Source organism: Lagopus leucura, unplaced genomic scaffold (genome assembly GCF_019238085.1).
Source record: "Lagopus leucura isolate 7727_CA_CO unplaced genomic scaffold, USGS_WTPT01 Super-Scaffold_73, whole genome shotgun sequence".
In the NCBI taxonomy this organism is placed as follows: domain Eukaryota; kingdom Metazoa; phylum Chordata; class Aves; order Galliformes; family Phasianidae; genus Lagopus; species Lagopus leucura.
The window spans coordinates 67,615,585-67,635,304 of NW_024962252.1; the positions used below are offsets into that span (position 1 = coordinate 67,615,585).

The 19,720-nt window shown below is 37.7% G+C and overlaps 1 protein-coding gene across 1 annotated transcript in view; it reads right to left on the reverse strand.

Moving 5' to 3' along the window:
• Positions 1-4,791: 4,791 nt before the first annotated feature.
• Positions 4,792-19,720, reverse strand: part of RGS7 (regulator of G protein signaling 7) — a 116,421-nt gene continuing 101,492 nt past the window's right edge. The window contains exons 13-16 of the mRNA XM_042881893.1: positions 18,535-18,721; positions 14,923-15,012; positions 12,738-12,818; positions 4,792-4,922 (exon numbers count right to left, since the gene is read on the reverse strand). Of these exons, the coding sequence (XP_042737827.1) occupies positions 12,744-12,818; positions 14,923-15,012; positions 18,535-18,721 (352 nt within the window). The 3' untranslated portion in view covers positions 4,792-4,922; positions 12,738-12,743. The remainder of the gene's footprint in view (positions 4,923-12,737; positions 12,819-14,922; positions 15,013-18,534; positions 18,722-19,720) is intronic.

Here is a 19,720-nt window from a genome sequence, read left to right on the forward strand (position 1 = left end):
AGAGAGAGACAAGGTGAATGCATCAGAGTATATTTTGTGAGCAGAGGATATGTATAATAAAAATTGTGCAAATGCCACTAACAAGGTAACATTTACAATTGTGTCTGAATATTATTTGATATTTATTATCCATGTTTACCCTTGTAAATAATTTTTGCAGGTTCTCGGAGTCTATTGTCATGGCAATTTCTCTTAATGATCTGCATATACAGATCCCTTATGTCACTATCATTCATGTTTAAGCATTAAGAAGTTTGAACAGTCGATTCCTCACTCCCACTCATGCAAATAAATACCAGCAGGAAAAAGGAATACAAGTATTGCACAGGTTAAATTAAATTAAAAAAAAAAAAAAGTGACCTTGGTAAAAGAAAAGCACAGTCTGAAAAACTAGGATGCTACTCAACGAACAACTGAAGACATCTCACTGACCCAGGAATTAATGCCTTACACACCAATGTGAACAACACCTATGTGTTACCACAAAGGACTGGCAAATCACAGTGCCTCATAAGCCAACACAGTTCAGCAGCCACCATTTATTGCAACGGGGGCAAGCTCTGCCTCTTTGTGTATAGGCAGACACACAGCTGGCACAACATGAACAACAGTCCTCCTCCTTAGAGCCAGGGCAGGAGCACTGTGGTGCTGTCCTCCATAAAATATCTATAACATCTCCAGTCTGGAGGAGGGCAAAGGAGTCAACCCACATCGGTAAGGATGTATCTCCTTGGATACACCAAAAGAGGCTGCAGCATTGCAGTGGCCATTTTAAGCAATAACAGAGGGGACATTTTATTACAGTCAATGCAGCAGCTTCATCAAAAACTAGAGGGATAAACTGAAGCAAAGAAGATTTTATTGGGCTTCTTCAGCATATCTTCAACTCAAAGGAGACAAAAGCATTAATCTGTTTATCTTAGATCAAAAGGCAAATCAGAACTATTTAGCAACACACTTAAATGAATCATGGACATAGAACATGTTCAAATAAACTGTTGGCAATTTCCTTTGAACATCTTCAGATTAAAACCTTATTTTAGAAAGGTCCCTGTAGCTATTAAATTCCCTTTAGCAAAATTTCTATTTTTTATGCACTTAAGTTAGTAGTTCAGTGGTATTGGTTCTATGCATGACATCTCTAGCTAGAAAGCAAATTAAAAATATGGTAATTTTTAAGTCTAAATTCAAACAGCTGCTAATAACTTGGCATAAAGATAAATAAATGGTAGAGCCACAAAAAATCACTGACGATTCCCAACTGTTAGTTAAATAAAACAGCCTTCTCTCCCTTCAGTCATCTGCTTTGGCTTTCATTCATATTTTTAATAAGTGAATATTCTAAATGCATTCCTGCAGTTCTCATTTTCTGGAACTGTTTTTTGCTCTCCTATTTGTTATTTGTTGAAGAACTACTTGGCATTTATGCCTTACGATTTCAAATGATATTAGGGGTGCAGTTTGAACAAAGCAATTCCGTATATTTGGTATTAAGAGCTTTCTTTCAGAAGAAAAATGTCTGAAGGAGCAGCCACAGCTGGTGCCATTGGATGGTTTCTGCTGGCAGCCCTGCCTGGCACTGGCATCTCAACAGTGGCATGCTGCCTCTCCAGCACCCAACTGCTCTGTGCATGAGTTCTCCTCCCTCATCAGTTCCATTCTGGTCACTGCAATTAATTTTCATTTCTTTTGTCTTCACTTTCAGCTCATTAATTTTTGGCCAGTCTCCATGGCTCTTTCAGCTCAGCATTTTGCTCCTTCTCTCTTCCCTCTTTAAGGCCTTTTCCTTCCTTTTTTGGTCTTGTAGGTTCAAGGAGCAACTTTTAATGGCATCTTACACAAGGTCTGATGACTGTTCTGCTGTTCTCAGGTCAAGTGGTTCCTTTAAAGAAAAGCAGGATGCTTCAAGCCTCCTGGGAGGTGCCAGGAGGTGCTGACTGCTGACTCTCCCCAGGAGGCAAAGAGCACAGCCCCTTCCTATCGGGTTTCTCCCTTGGTTCTTATTTTTGCTCAACAGATTTGTGACCTCACTGGACTTCCTAATGGGTACACTACTGTGTAACCAAAGCTATACTTCATCTGTTTGATGCTTGCTGCAGTAAGAACAAATAAGCCTTACCCTGGGTTAATCCTAATTTATGGAAGTGGATTTTCGTAATGTTTTGAAAAAAAACCAACTGTTTTTTCTCAGTGGGGATATAAAAGGACATTGTGCCTACGAGGAGTTCCCATTCCCACTGTGGCAGCACTGACAGATGACAGTGATCAGTGGAAGGATGAAGAGATCTCAAATAAACCCTTTAAAAATCAACTGGCTGCAGAGCAGGTTTTGTTTGGTTTTCTTTTTCAGCCAAATTCAATCACAGGTAATAGTGGAGTTGCATCACTGGAAACACAGGCTCAAATGAAACCTTGATAGAGCTCCCTGCCTACTTTGAAATCCTTACTTTAATGCATACTTTTACCTTGTAGTCATTGTGTTAATTCCTGTGCAAATACAGGAAAAGACTGCCATTCAATATAAGCTTCATATCTACTGAGGCAAAAGAAGAACTAGAATGAAATGGGTCTAGAGATACAAATAATCCATGTATTTGTCCAGACAATGTTGCAAAATGCTTTGAGAAGAAATAAAAATAATAATTTCCTTATGGTAAAGTTGCATGAAATATTTAATGCGTGAATCTGAAATGTTAATTATTTGATGGGAGTGATTCTTCAAAGCAGACATTGGTATCTAATTAGTTAAATCCTAAGGAAAAGCAGGCAGTATACCAGCTGATGCAATCGGTGGCAGCAGGAGTTGGGAAATAAATATCTCCGTTTGGCACTGAAAAGTGAAACAGAGCTCAAATTTCTGTGGATATCCTGGCCCCAAGTTCATGCCTCAGAGCTCTCATTTCTGCAGTAAAGGAAAATTAAATCTCAGAGTTTAAGATCTGGGGTTCAGTGTGACTATTTATTAGAATTCATCTAGCCTCCTAGACTGTGAATATTTTGACTTGACCTAGATGGAGCTCTTGATAAAATCAAGCTCTCATGGGCATTACCAGTGTTCTGTGATAAAACTCAGCTTGGAAGCATTGTGCTGACAGAAACTGCAACACTTTAACGCAGTGATTATTATCCTAGTTAGAAACCAGAAACACCACAGCATGTGAAAACAAAGAACAACAAAAAAAAAACCGAATTCCCTTCCCTTCCCCAGATCTCAACCAAGCAAAAACCAGGGGAGAAGCCATTCACGGTGATGAACAATGTGTTTGTTCCTGGGTTTATTGAGGCCATTTCTCTGGGGATGCTGCAGTCAGGGTTATGGCAGCTCAGCTCCCTTCTGCCCACAGCAGCCCTGTCCCAGAGGCAGTAACGCAGGTAGGCATCTGGTGCTGAATGAGATGACTCCAGCACTAATCTGTTCAAATGTAATGCTGGATTGTGTCTACGGCCAGCTTGTTTTGTGTCAGGAATGGGGGGGCGGGGGGAAAGATGACATTTTTAGGTTTAGCAGTCCCTCTGGAACAAGATCTCTGTTTATCAATATCACACAAAAGTGAGTACAACAGATGGTACCGGCTCTGGCTGTCCTGAGCCAATCCTGTGCATGGCTAAAAAGGCTCTTTCAGTACATTTGTCCTACACACCATATAATGCCCCGGAGCTATTTGTCATTTGCCTTAGTTCACACCACTGCTTTTCTACTTGGAGATTCTGCCACTATCTTTACATCATCTATTATGCAAAAATGCTGCTTCTCTTCTGCAAGCAGAGATATTACATCTCTAGCTCCATTTAGCAGCAGAAGGCTCTATATCCATTGTCTCATGGACAATGTCTGCAAGCTCCTATGAACCTATAAGTAGATCTCTTACATGAATATCACTATTAGACACACATACAACAGTGCACTTGAACTGAGCCCCTGAGTTAAAATTGCAGGTTTCTTCATTTACAGCCCAAGGTTTGAGCTCAAGTCTCAGCACTTCCAAACCACCATCTCTTCAACTTAAAATGTTGCACTGTGGCACACATGACTGCAAGGAGAAAGAAATGGTGTCATATTTAGCAAAAGCATACTCATGTTCTCAGCCAGACTTGATCACGTCCATTCCTAAGAAAATGCAGTTTAGTTGATCTGCTCTTGGACAGCAACTGAATCATTGAGCAAACTGTGTAGACTGCACCATTACAGACCTGATCTAGCATGAAGAAAAGTTTGCTTATGTGATGATGAGCAAGCTGGAAAGGTCTCCCTGCTGCTAGCTTGCTAAAAAGAAAATGAAGAGTAAATGATTATCAATAAAGTGTGTTTGGTTAGGTGTCACTCAGAGAAAGAAAATGCCATTTCATGTCACTTTTTAGAAAGCACAAGGCATGTAACTTTTGGGAATGGCTTTGCTCTGGACTAATCTTCAGATTGAGTATTAAAATCTCAAACTTCCCAAAGGAAAGAGACTCTGCATATTTTAATGAAAGATAAAACAACAATATAAACATACACAAATTTACAGAGGAAGGATCAACTTTAATACATCTGGAGTAAAAGGTGTTCTTTTTTAAATATGGTATAAAAATAAATGCAAGAAACATTAACAGAGAATATACAGACAACAGACAAAGACACAGGTTTTCTTTCTCAATGTGAATACATCAGTGAAATGAAACCTTCTGTGCTAATTTATTGTGCAATAAATGTGATGCCATATGTATATTTATTAATATATGCATTTTTTACATTTCTTCCAGTTTTTGATTGACGTATTTTTTTAATAAACTGTGCCTAGCAGAAGCTTTTTTTTCACTGTACTTGAGCTTGCAGAAAATAAAAAGACACAGATCCAGCTTGATATGAAGGAGGAAGTGAGCAGACAGTTTTCGAAATGGAGGCATCGAAAGGCTAGAGAGTCCCTCGGAGTCTGTAATGCCTTAGTATACACAAAAGAAAACAAGTCAGGTCCTTGCTCATGCAACATCTTGTTCTACTGTCCTCTGATTCAGGCAATCAGTGAGCTACAAAGTATGTATAATGATTTGAGTCTGCTTCCATGCTACAAGGTGATCCTTTTAGTAGGACTGCACTAGACTGGTTAACCTCTTTGATGTGAGCGATTTCCCCTGAGGAAAAGATAAAAACAAAAAACAAAAACAGAAAACAGAGGCATGATCACTGCAAACCTGTTCATCAGCAACCACTCAGTGTTGCCACATCACTGTCAAATATCTAAGGGCACCAACTGGAGTCTGTCAAATCCTAAACCACAGGAAGCCCTTACACTTGCACGCCTGCGCTGCCAGCCAGCCATTCTGTTTCAGAGTGTTTACAGCAAATTCAAAGGCCAGTTTTGAATGAAATTGGGTTTGGCTGTTAAGAAACTACTGCTGTGAGGGCTTTGCTGTTGGTCACTCCCAGAACTACTTGAAGGTGGCCACCAGAAGTGAGGGTGCCTCATGCTACAGCGATGATGTGCACACTGTAGTAGCTCCATCACAGATTGCAGAAAGCTACTTTACAGTTGAAGTAAAAAAGTAAGAGGCAGATTGCATACAGGCAGGAAAGCAGCTTTTCCATGAACTTTGCAATAGGTTTGCTGATACTTCATTTACTATTTATAAGGAGTATTGGTCAGGTTTGTTACATGGGACTGCCTAAAATTGCTTAGAAGGTGTTTGGATTTTCACATTGTCTTTTTCCTCATCAGTCCTCCTGTTGCAGAGATGTTGTTTCAGGAAGTTCTGTCCCACAAGAGTTAGCTGTACAGTGCAGAGAGGATAGTGTAGGTATGTTGTGATGGCATATTTCAGGCAGATCTGAGCTTTAGCTGAGCCAAACAAAAGCCACAAAACCACACAAAATGTCAGTTAGCTCTCCTCAGGCCATCCTGCTGTGGCACCAATTCAGCAGAGGCAGAGCTGGCACAGCAAGCTTACAGCACTTCTCAATACACCACAGGGATATCCTGATAATATAGATCATAAAAAATAAAATAGTAAAGGGCTCTATCTAACTTGTCAGTTAAAGGATATTTAATATTAACATCTATTGTTTATTTTAAAATCAAACTGACTTCAAGGAAACTACACTAAGAATTACTGTAACTGCGAAGAGAGGTGACCTGCAGTAAATGGTAAATAAACTTATTCTGCTTTATCAATGAGCTGTAAAGTAATCTGTTGTGCCGTGGAATTACACAATTTAATATCTGTTTTCGTTACCAATTAATTTTATGCTCAAAGAGATATGCAAATTGGTTTTGAACATTTGCTTAAATGCAGTATACCAGAATAGATCTTGACAAAAAGAATAGCCATTTTACTCTTTGTGCTCTGAAATAAATGTCATACAGATGAGGGTGAATTTTCCCCCTACAGTATAATATTGAAGGGAAATAACGATCTGTAATGTTGGATTAGATTCCTCATCTCTGAAGTTCACCATATTGCCTGACAATAATAGCACTTGCTTCTAAAAAAATGACAGCATGTCTCCTTCTAGGCATGGTTTCCTCCCTTCATCTAGCTTTAACTCTATGAATTTCTACCTACATTAATTTCAATTTTTTTGCATTAGTTTAGCTTTAGATTATGTTCTCCCATAATGTAATAATTAAGCTGTTTAAACCACTAAGCTAAACACTTTTTAGATAACCAAAATGTCTCCACAGCTATGTGGCATTGGACTACTACAATTTAAGATGGTAGCCCAAATTTGTTATGTGATTTTAGAGGTGGTGCAGGGTTGTCAGCCTTGTACATAAGCTAAGAAAATATTCAGCATATGCTGATCTTTCCATCTTATGAAGATTTTTGTCTGTGAATCTGTGAATTAATTTTGCCTTCTTATTTGCAGCAGCTGATTCTTTAGGAGTTGTAATTCCATGGAATTTGAGATGAACCATTCTGGCATCTGTGGAATGAACTGTGATATTATATAAAGTAGGAATTTTTGATCTAAGTGCAGGCAAAAAAAAAACTATTCATTAATTAGTTGATCTGACTTGATAATCTTATTCTATGTATTAATTGAATTTTTCCCTATAGATGCATTAAGATGTCATGAAAATTTTGTTGTTATTTGGCATCACTTCTTCCCCAGATACTGCTCACCACAGTAAGCTGAAAGACTTTGGGTAGTTTTTCTCCTAAGGATTTCTCTGGATGTCTTATTCACCACCTTCCTTCCCCAGGGTTGAATCTATTTCTTTCAGGTACAATGCTAATTACTGTTCCTTAAGCCAATTTTTCAATTTGGTCACCTACAACAAACAGGCAAGTTCTAAAAAGTGTGGCATACAACTAATCACACATAGGAAATTGTTTGCTGTGCTAGTAAGATTAAAGAACATTTGAAAACAAATTCAGAAGTACTAGATTTTCATCTGAAGAATGAAAAGAAGATCTTTAATATTTTTGTTGTATTCTTGCCATCAACATGTAGGAGTATAGGGCCAAATTCTAAACGAGAAAAGGATTATTTCGGTCTTTTAGGTACAATTTGGACATATGAATTGAAACAATTTAACAATTTTATTATAACACACCAGCCAAATGAATCTTTATGCATATATGCAAATGACCTTTAAAGACCCCTTCCAACTCTAAGGATTCTATTATTCTGTGATTCTGTATCTCAACAAGGGAGTCAGAGTACAAGCAGGCAGCAGAACAACTGGAGTCAATTACATTGATGAAAACCAAATAACTGACCTCAGCGTTCTCTCACCTACATTAATGTATTAACTTTTTAAATGCAGAGTTGTCCTTCCAATTGTACTTTTAGAGAGCTTGAGGAGAAAATTACAAAAGTATGTGCAGATTTATGAACACAAGTATGCTGACTGACCTATTTATGTAGCTGGACACCAACAACTCAATCTGGCAAGTAACTCAGCAACAACTTCAATTCATATGTGACTTATAACAGACCAATGTGAAATCTATATAGGGACCAGAGTTGAAAAATATGAAGTTTAAAAGATTAGTTTTCAAATTCTTATCCTTTCTGCTAAGCAACCTCAGTCACTCCTTTTTCAAGTTTCTTTATTTTCATTAGGACTTATATTTCCAGTTCATAGAAATGGAAAGGGGAACACCACATATCCAATAGGGAGAATGCCATGCACCCTACTGGGAGCAAAATGAGACAAAATGAGGACTGGGCCTCCTTGCTCTCACTATTCCTGATCTGCTTGTGTGTGGCAAACATGATGAATGCCAGCAGCTTGGCCAGCATCAGCAGGCAAAGTTCCCAGGTGATATCCCTGGTGCCACTCGCAGTGCTGAGATAAACAGCCCTTGGCAGGAGCGCATTTGGAGAGGCACAGGAACAGAAACAGTAAGTCTCTGGTCAGGATTTAGCCAGCCCTTGCTCCTCTAAGGCAGGCAAATGGATTTAGCATTGCCCAGGGGGTCAGGATTTTGCTTTGATTTTCATCCAGTTGTGCCAGAGTATTTCTTTTTCAGGAAGGTGGTGAAGTGGAATTTTACTGAGTTTAGGGGACAAGTTCTCACTACTACCTTCAGTGGTTGCATGTGCAGGAAAATCCACTTGCCTATAGTGGGGATTTGCAGTCCTCTCCTAATTTTACACTGCAGCTGTTCCTTTCCTGGAGCAGTTCATAGACAAAAAGGAGTGTCTGAGCAATTGCGTAGTCTTGGTTTGGCTTGTTCCAAACTGGGTGATAATTCCTCTTTCTCCTTCCCCAGTAATCTGCATATTCTGATGAGCTGCTCTAATTCCTGCTTAACCTGCAGGCTCTTTCCAGATGGGATAGTTTTAACTTGAAAAACCATCGGAAGGATGGGGTAGAATCTAAGATTTTCTAAGGAGACAATGCATTCGACAAACAGTTCATTTCATTATCACTTTGTACTTCTCAGTCTTCCAGTAGCTTAGGACACAGGCAAATATTTGTCAGCTGGGAAATGGCAGTCACTGGCCTAATATCTGAATGGGAGCACTCTGTTTCCTAATGGAGACAGACCCAGCTGTGCCAGTACCACACAGCAGCCCCTCCGCCCCAGCACAAAGCAAGGCAGCTCAGCTCATCATTGTAGAACTGGGCAAGGAGGCCAACCTTCACTGGCATCTCCTAGGGATTCTACTTTTGATTTTTCTCACTAAGCTGGACAATCATTCCTCAAAAACAACCTAACATTGGATTTTTGGACTAATTATTAGTCCACACTCAAAATTTCAATTATTATTATATATATATATATTTTTTTTTTCATTAAGCCATCTCTTTCCTAAAAAAGAGGGTTCATTTCTATGAAAGTTTATTGTTTTTAGGGTTTGGGTTTTGAGTTGTTTGTGGTTTTGTTTTTTTTTTTTGTTTGTTTGTTTTTTGTTTTTTGTATTTTTCAAAGTTTTGGAGAAAAAAATTATTGGCTAATGGGAAATTAATATCTGCCTTTCTCAGTAAAGGCACAGTTCTTAATATGGCAACATCAGTTTAAACATCTATAAAGTCTATACCCGACTGAAAAGAAAAGAGGAAGCTATTTTAAAGAGTTTTAATTTCCACCTCTAGACCATAATTTGCAATTTTTCATATTAAGTTACACTGGACAGTGGATTGTGAAAATGTGCTGTGTTGCATGGCCTTCATATTTCTTATCTCATGCATTAAATAGTCTAATTTTACTGGTTTGGAGAGGAAAATCCTTAGAGGAAACTGGTAAGCAAGTTCTAAGCTAAGTGGAAGCAGATAGCTGTAAGTGGAAAGAGCATGGGTAATGTAAGACATAGTAGCTTTAAATCCAGTGTCATTAAATGGGGTTCTTGCTTATGAGGCTATGAGTGAAGACTGTTATCATTTGATGACTCTGGTTTAATAAATGGACTGAGTTAGCTCAGTTTTGTACTGACTGTTTTCATAAAACACCACAAACTTGCAAAAAGCCCATTTTTTCACCTCGACAGTTAAGCAGCAACAGATAAAACTCTGACACTGGCGGTGGCATCTGAAGCTGTCACACCCACATGCAGTGATGGAGCATCTCCCCAGGGGGGTTCTGAGGAAAAGAGTGCACCTTACTGCCCTGTGAACTGGTCTCCTGCCAAGACAGGAAAATTTGCATGTAGTGGAAAAGAAATGAGCCTACTGTGCTGTAAATGAAATGCTTTGTTCTGGGTTTCCGGACCACTGAGCACAGCTAAACACAGGCAGGTGTTCACAAAGGTGTGTTGCTCAGAGACTACCAGTCTGCTACTGTCACAGTTCCTGATGGAAAGGAGAAATTAAAGTCTTCCTTAAAGGACCTCTTTTCTCCCATCAGTGTTATCAGTGCACCTTCCTTCACTTGTGGGTTTTGTTTTGTTTTTTTTTTTTTTCCTATGCTGTTTGGATGTTATTACTTGAGGTAGAGGAAGTTTCCTAACTTTTTATTTAGGACAAAATATTACACACAGCAAATACGAGTTTGCTATTACTTTACCTATATTGTATCTTATATAAACATGTTTCTGACACTATTCACACTGTTGCAGACTGCCAAAAGCATTAGCAACTGTGCTGTATAACTTACAGAGCAAGCTAAATAACTAGTTCTTTTAGTTGTGCATATAGGCCGTTCATAAAGTGCACTGAATTACTGAAAGCTTTCTGAAAAGAAAACTCTTGTCTCAAAGAAATGCAAAGCTAAGCCTAGTTTTTATGTGTGGATAGATTCACTTCTGTTTTTTCCCACCAAACTAAAATAATGAGTGATTATCTTAGGTGACTTCAATTTAATTTTCTGATTAATACCGAGAGATAGCATGTAGAAAGTTTTAAAACTTTCTAGCTTAGCAAATGCTTTCTGTTGCAAGTATAACCCACTTCCAATTACTGCTCACAAAAGGTTCAGAAATCTCTTATAGTCTCAGCTTAACAAATCAGGTTATGAATCACAAGGTCATCCTCTCATGTTCAGTCCCTATATACAACTGGTTGGTTTTTTTTAACATTTGAAATAAAAATACTGAGGTCTAATTTAGTTCAATGCAAAGCCACTTGGGTGTAATTGAGAAAAATAATGGTGGAAATGAGTCTAAATTTTCTAAATTGTCAGAAGATAAGTGAAAATACTATTTTCTTCTTCATAAATCATTCAGAGACATTTGGCTAAGCTGCAGAAGACCTGTTTCACATCTGTTTTCTGTATTAATCAGAAGAGCAGGTCTTTTACCACAGTCTGTCCCTTCAGAGTAGAACAAGTTAATCAGTAGGATATTCTGAGAAACACTTGCCTCATCCCTGCATGTTAGAACCAGTGTACCGAATCACATAATTACACATTATAAACTCATCATAACTGAGAACAAGAATGGAAGAATAAGGATCCCTGGTGGCAAGGGGTCCTGGGTCTGTGGGGGATTAAAAACTCAGATCTCTCACAGAAAAATGTTTGTACCTGAGAACCCTGATATTCTGGAGAAGTTTGCGAGCTTCCGAGCTGCTCATCTCATCAGGAATGTATGCTTAAGAAGTGATATTTTTTACTTTTGCAGCTGACCTAACTTGACAGATTCCACCCAAATTCATAGGGCAGTACTTTGAGAAAAAGCAAATGCACAGTATTTACATTATAGCTTACACCATGAGAAAAGAATCACCCTCTTCTAATGAAGTACTAATGCTTCATATTCAGAAATCCTCACTCCCCTTGTTCTAGCTCACAGCTTTGTTATTGGGCCTGCCTTACATCTCCAGCATCCTGCTGATCTCATCTCATCTGCCTGAAATTAGCCGCTGAATGTTGGGCATGCCAGCAGGGCACTATGCTGCTCCAGTGCTGGTGTACAGGGCTGATGCTTTATCAGAGAATAACTTTAATGCCTCCCAGTCTGTGTTCACTTTTACACTTTTTTGTATTGTTTTCCTTGCACCTGCTTGGAACTTGCTATTTCTCTCCTTACAGCCACTTGTCTACATACTTTTTATCATAACCAGTTCCTGATCAGCTGGCTACTTAAACACCCAGCCTATATACTGTAGTTTGTCAGGCACTGTGATGAGCAAAATCTTGCCTCTCAGGAGTCCCAGATGTACTGTCTGCGCTCTCTCTCATTAACCCAGGCTCGTTTATTACTGTGGAACTTCCTGTTAAACATCTCCATGGAAGAAAGTAGAATCGTTACGTATAATGTTGTCACATATAACGTTGTATAGATCAACCTGTTCAGACAACACACAAATCACACTGCAACATGCTATGGCAACACCACCATGCAAAAAATAGGGGTTTTTGTTTCAAACATTGAGATAGTTTCCTTTGTGGCTGTTTATTTACTTTTCAGTCTTACTGACTTTGTCCCATTGAATTCAAATTTGATCCTGATTGCAGTGGATTCAAAGCATATTACAGGAAGCCTTTACCTATAAGAAAGTAGTCAAAGGATTACAGTTTTGTTTCAACATGTGAGATATTCCTGCAACCTCACAGAACTTTGCACTTTCACTGTGTTTGTTTCTTGTTCTGATTACTGGAACGTATATGCAATTTAAATACTCGAGGAAACGCTCTTAAGTCTCGTTATATGGGAGGCAGTTTCTGAGAACTGCTTCTCCTTCCCTAGTAACTAAAAACAAAAACCATGATCTTTGCTGAAAGCTCTCAGATTTGTCATTTCAATGCACACAGCTCCACTAATCAGGTCACAGAAAAAGCCACAGATGCACACACACACACAGCAGCATCAACTGCACAATTCAACAGACAATGCAGACAAACTTGAGTAGAATCCAAGATCTTTCTACCTCTTTTCATAACAGGTTAGTGCTCGCCCTCAGTGTTGGTGTACAGTTTTTATGGCATGGGAAAATAGGGATGTTTCTGCCCTACAAAAATAAATGCGTTGAATGCTTTAGTTGGAACTTTCACAAAGTTTAAAAAAAAATCCAAAGAAACCGGAAAAGTAAAAAGAATCCCACATTTCAAGCAATCAGTGGATCTTTTGGCTGGTGGCAAGATAATGCCCACAGCAAATTTACCAGCCTTCACAATTTTACCTTGGTGAAATATATTTCCAAAATTATTATTAAAAAGAAAAATAATTGGTTGCTGTATCCTTAAACAAATTGAAATCTTAATCAAACCCTTCTGCATCATCAGCATCAATTCTTTGGTCCTAAAGAAGCTGTGCATTAAGGAGGATAGGGAAAGGGAAATTATTATTGTTCATTTTTCGCTGTCCCCAATTACAAAAATGGGACAAACGCTTTTCTAGTAAAACCAAAAAAAAAAGAAACAGCAATGAAATCCATTATACTTAAACTATATCAGCCTTAGTATTTTGGGAGGCACTGGAAAAAGGAACAACATCAAGCAGGTTTTCACAGATTCTTTACTACAAATTAAAAAAAAAGAAGCAAATCATTTCATGCTTCCTAGTGTAAAAAGCATGGCTCCCAAAGTTCCAAAGTTCCATTCCTCCATGTGTGGAGGTCAGCAGGAAAGGGACTAGGGAGGAGGGGTCGTAATGAAAGTAGATTATAAAGCTGACATTCCTAGGAAAATTCACAAACTGTGATAAACAGACTTTTAACTGTCAGGTTAGAGAAGCAAAAAGGGAAAGGAAGGTTCGGTGAGGGGGAAAGGAGAAGGATGTCCCATCAGGTTTACTAGTCTTCCGAGGCAACAAACTTACCACATTGCGTGTGAATTTCTCAAAAGATGTTCGACGATCCAGTGTGTTTTCCAACTTAAATTTAAAATAAAATTAAAAGAAAAAGGAGGGGAAAAAGAAAAGCAAGAAAAAATGGAGTAGAAAAGGACTGATGAAACAATGGACTGCAAAACAAGGTTTGTATAAATAAGGAAGCAAACATAGGTATGAAGCTGTAATGGGACTCTGCAAAACAGCAGATGGGCAAAGCAGATATAGTATTTGACAAAAATCATTTTTCATGGGAATCAAAACGGTTTGATTTAAAAGAAACTGAAAATAAAAAGAAATAATGAAGTGCACATCTTGTGTTAATGAACTGACAATCACAAACTTAAGGACTTCACACGGACAGTTGTAGCTTTCTGGTATTTTCAACATTTCTCTCTATATTGGATCTTCAGAAATCAATGTTTGAACAAAAAACAAAATCACACAGTACTTTCATATAATTTTAGGTTGTCATTATAAACAGTAGAATGCTACGATGTCAATAACTACCTCATTTCAGCAATGACAGGGTCCTGATTTTGCAAGCACACAGCTCCCAGGTGATTCTAGGAGATCACTATTTAGAGACCTCTAATAAAATTATTTATCTTTATAGAATTCTGCATTGCACAAACTGCTCCACATACTCTGGGCTGTGCCTTTTCAGGAGTCAATTCCGAATGTGGGCTTCTCTAAGCAAACATTACATGCCAATACATGAGCCTCTGATTGTACAAGTGTGACATGATCAGTCTTTCAATTCATATTTCTGATCTGTTTGAAACTATTCATGTAATAATAGGGAAAGAAATAGGATTAGGAAGCCCCTATTTTTATAGTTGGAATCAGAAGTTATTCATATGAGTGAGACTGTTTCTAAACACATTCTGTCAATTTTACAGGTGGAATAAAGAGAACAACAGTTATTACATAAGCAAACTTGCAAACATGAAAGACTATTCTTCTGGGATTTTATTTTATTTTTTAATGAATTTGTAAAGCACTTTGCAATTTAAGGTGCTTCATAACAGAGAAAACAGTACAATATGGGATGTAAAAATAAAAATACGTTTTGCTAGAATAAGTTACTGCAACATGCCCACATGCAGATATATACACATATATGTATATTGAATTCCTGTGTATATGTGACCCTCCAAATACGCCAAGTTGGTCACCTACCAGATATCCAGTTGCACTGGCACAGGGGAGAGAAGACTGAGTATTGTTGCAAACATAACCACCGCTTTGCACAGTGGCAAGACAAAGGCAAGATGGACCAATACCTTTTTCTTGGCCTGTAGCAGCTCCTGGTAGGCACTGGATCGTATAAAACGAGGGTAAGAATCACTTTTCATCAGTTTGTAAATGTGCTCCTGAAAGGAAAAGAAAGTGTTGTTACTCCCACAAAAGAACATATAGGTAAAACAGGAGGCAGTTGTATATCTTTAGCCAGCTACCACTACATAGAATAGGCAGTGTTATGAGGTAAGGTTAGCTGAGGTTGCAGTTCCTCAGCTGAAGATGAGTTGCTTTCCTTCATTAAACCAGAAATTCCACTTATTTGTTACATATAAAGGATATAGCACACCTTCCTTAAACTTACAGTCCCTATTTTCTTACAGAATTATTTTTTCTGAGAATTTATAACTTGGTTCTATCTTAAAGCCCAGTTTGAAACCTTCCTTACATCAGTCAGTTCAGTTAAGCGACCACATTGCTTAACTCAAATCCTTTCCCATCAGATTTTCTCAGCTCGTTTCTGGAGATGCTTTTCTGACTTGATATGCTTGAAAAGGTGGTAGGTTTCTAATTTAGCACTACAGATAAGTGCTTAACCTAGAGAGGGTGTCCCTTGGCTCCTCTTGGAAGCATTATTTGAGAGATGTTTATTCTGCTACCCAGCTGATAATATAAAAAGGAAAATGCACATGCAAACTGAAAAACAATTCCAGGCTAATCGAATTTTCAAGATATTTATTCTTCAGAGACATATAAAAATTTGATAGCACTAATGGAGAAAGAAGTGACACAGGCAGTTTATAGAGCTTTTCTTCTCAACATTCTCATCACTTTAAAATAAATTAATCAAAATAAACAAGGAAACAAATGGAAAAAAAAAACCTCACTAAAAATCTACACCGTAAAACATTTTATAATCTCATTCCAGTTATAATGTTAGAAGAGGAATTTTCAGAAAAAGCGATCTGAACAGGAAATATTCTCACAAAAGTATTTTAAGAAATGTTCTGCACTGTGTTAGCTGTTTCCATTTTCTTTTTCACTTAAGCCCTACCTTCTACCACAGGAAACTTTAGCAGAGCAAACAGGAAACAATAAACTCTACAGTAAATACTGTTTTTGAGGTTGGTACTGCATGCAATTAATGAATAGAAAAAAACCCACCAAATTAAAATTATAGTGATGTAAAATTAAAGCTTATTTTTTTTTATCTTTGATTTGTTAGAAACTCTAGAGAATGATTCTAAGTGCCTTTCATTGTGCTTCCCACACTAAGCCAAGAAGTTCTGGCATACAGTCAGAACTCAGGCTTGTTCATTTGGGGAGTTTTAATTCCATTCAGTTTATACAAGAGCAGCTGATTCAGGCAACTGAGAGCAGAAGGGACCCTGGTACTGACGTACATACCACTGATGATGGGCATTAAAATGCTATATCTGTGCAAAAATCTATAAAAAAAAGACTAAATTAGGTTGCATTAATATTGTTAGTGTACAATAAGTCGGAAATTGAGGATGGATATTATTTAGCACAATTGGTCTATTTTTACTTTTGTGTCACTCTCATTTGATATGGAATCCCACAGTACCATCTTTCAAGTCCAGAAATGCTTTTCAAAGCATTTTAAAGCACAATTAAATGACTTGATGTCTGCCAAAAATGAGTTGTTAGTGGTCCCTTTCCCAAGAGGCAGAGCCCCACTACTGACAGAACTCTGCCACTGCAGGTGGGGCACAAATACGAGAGGTGCTAAAGCATCAAGCTGGAGTTGGGCTTGCCCCTTTTACTCTGCAAAATGGATCCTTCCTGGCTCGAGCTGTATGCTGAACTGCATCAAATACATAGAAGCCTGAATGCAGGAAAAAATCCTTTATTGCATATGGACAGCATACTTTACCTCTTTCAGAAACTGAAGGGGAGAAAAAAGGAAAAAAAAAAAAAAAAAAAAAAAAAAAAAGAAGTAAATCTGGAACTAAAATTACGTTGAAACTTTACACTTATTTTTATGAAACAAAAATTGGACGCTGGCAAGGAATTAAATTTTCGTTTTGTGACTCAATTGCAAAAAAGTATTTTCCTTTCAACCTCTGAACTTGCTAGAGCTTTTATTTGTGCAACTTGTTTTTGCTGTATGCTAAATTCCTAAATCTCCAGTGGCTCAGTATATGTAAGCAACACCCACTTGTTTGGCTTATTAAAATCACTATGAATGATATAGTGTTTAATGACAATATTATTGTTTCATCATAGGTTGCTATTATAACAGCAATATGAGAGCACACAAATTTTCTTTCTTTTTATATTGGTATAATTATTTGTCTTCCTACTTAGAGCAGAGGCACTTTCCCAAAAAGTAGAAAGATTGTCAGATTCAATTTCCTTTCTGCTTTGAGGGTCTTAGAACAGTATCTCCTGGCTTCCAAGTTGATGTCCTAATAATCAAGCTGTAGAAAATTCTGTAGGGATATGATCTCAATCTCTCCTTTTGACACCATTTCACTTTGTATTAATAATTAAATTTTCATCACTAGGCTGCTTATGAAAAAGGGAGGGCAGGAGTAGTTCTACAGCTTTTATTGTGAAACAAGTTATTTCTGTTGTATTTCTCAGAAGTCTTCAAGTATAAAATATTAAGCTATGAGTCAAATGAAATTTCATTTACTATTTAGGTGCTTGGGTTTTTTGTTTTTGAGTTTTTTGTTTTTTTGGCAGGTGGGGGGGATTTTTGTTTTTCAGTTTTATTTTTTTCCCCTGAGGAAAACAGAAACTTGTATTTTACTGCTTTGTTTTAACTTATGCTCCCATCCCAAAAAGTAAGCATCTTCTTAACCTAGCTCTGATTGAAAGTATCTTTTGATTATGGTATTCAAAAATGTACTAAGTCAAATCCCCAAAAGCCAGATAAGACATTTACAGACTGTTCTTTACTCCTATTATACTGCTTATCAAAGAATACATCCTTAGGATGTTCTGTAGATGATAATTTAATACAACATCCATGGAATATGATATTTCTGCATAAGCCACTATCAAGTTTTTTTCTCATGAGTCAGATTTTCTTCGTGATGAGAAGCCTCACTATTATAAATGACAGCAGCAGTTTTGGATGAGCACTGAGAGAAAAGACACTGAGTATGTATCAAGGGAAGTCCTTCACAGGCAGATCTTGAGAACTAGAAATTGATGCATACCAAACCTAGTTGAAGACTCCAGATACAGAAGTTTCATCAACAGAATTAATCATAGAATCATAGACTCATAGAATCCTTAGAGTTCAAAGGGACCTTTAAAGGCCATCTAGTCTAACTCCCCTGCAATGAACAGGGACATGCACAGCTGGATCAGGTGGCCCAGGGCCTGATCCAGCCTCACCTTGAAAGCGTCCAGGGATGGAGCATTAACCACATCACTGGGCAACCTGTTCTAGTGCCTCACCATCTTAACTGTAAAAGACTTTCTTCCTTATATCTAACCTATCCCTTTTTTGAGCTTGAAGCATCCAGATGCAAATAAATGTTACACATTTTAATTCCAAAATATCGGTTTGGAACACAGAACATTACTGTTTAATTCTCAAATATATCTTATTTTATGCATATGCATCTCAGTAGCCAATATTCTGTTTCAGATTTCCATAAAAAGAATTGCAAACTGACCTGAGCATCTTCAAATGTGTATCTTCCAGGGTCTTTTACATTCTGCGTGGTTTTGTCATAACTTTTTGAATCTAGATTGATGGCACTGGGTGCACCTGGAGCAAGAAATTCTTGCCAGATTTCTTGGACACGAGCAGGAACTTCACGGATAGGCCTCTTCTTCAGGTCTTCTACTGCTAACCAGAACCTATGGCACAACACATCATCTTGACTTCCAGCTCAATATAATCACTAATGAAATGGTGATAGTTTTCTCTGCTCTTAAAAAAAAAGAGTAAGGTAACTACAGGTTTCATATAAAACGTGTGAAAATAGGTAAAATCTATCAATTTATTCTGGGATCAAGACTGGTGCCATGTCAGGCAATCCAACTGCCATAAAAAGCAATTACAAGCCTAGACAAGAGAGGTGAGAAATGCTTCATTTCTTATGTATGTGTAGCTTTCTTAGGAGGTTTTCATTTAACTGGAATTAAACTGAGATTTCATTTCACCTGAGTCACAAGGTCTTACATCACTTATAAACCTATTGCTTTTTGACATTCCTTCAGAAGCTAATAAGAACTCATGCTCCTGATATCTATGTAAATCTAAGTCCTGCTAAGCTATCAGCCAAATAACTGTATTGACAGTTTTCCTACTTTTACTCCATAAATTATGTATATAAAAGAAAAGCATTTCTATAATTTCATTTATTTGTTCAGTATTGCATTTCTAAACTTTTTTTTTTTTAACTGCAGCATTGAACAGAAGCACCCATTCTCCTGCTGCTGCAGAGCAAACCAGCATCATGCAACCACAGTGACAGTCATCCTTCTCATTCTAGAGAAGGATCACTAGAATGAGCTTGATCGAGCTGTGATCACAGCCAGCTAGCTATGAACTTTGTTAATCTGTTGTTATTTCCTATTAGGAGCTCTTAATTGTTACCTCTCTTACAGCTATTAGAACTCTCACTGCACAAAATTCAATTAAATTAAATCAGGATGTCATGCTTATGTACACTACAGAACCCTTACACAGTTGTGTTCTTTTTTCCTCAGAGAGCCCAATTAAAGTATGATTTTTATCATGTTACATATGCAACCACTGCAAAAGATACAACTTTTCAGTATTGTTTTGATATGGTTGGCTCTATGAAACAGGTCGGCTGATGTGTGTGAAACAAGTCAGATTTTTACAAGGCT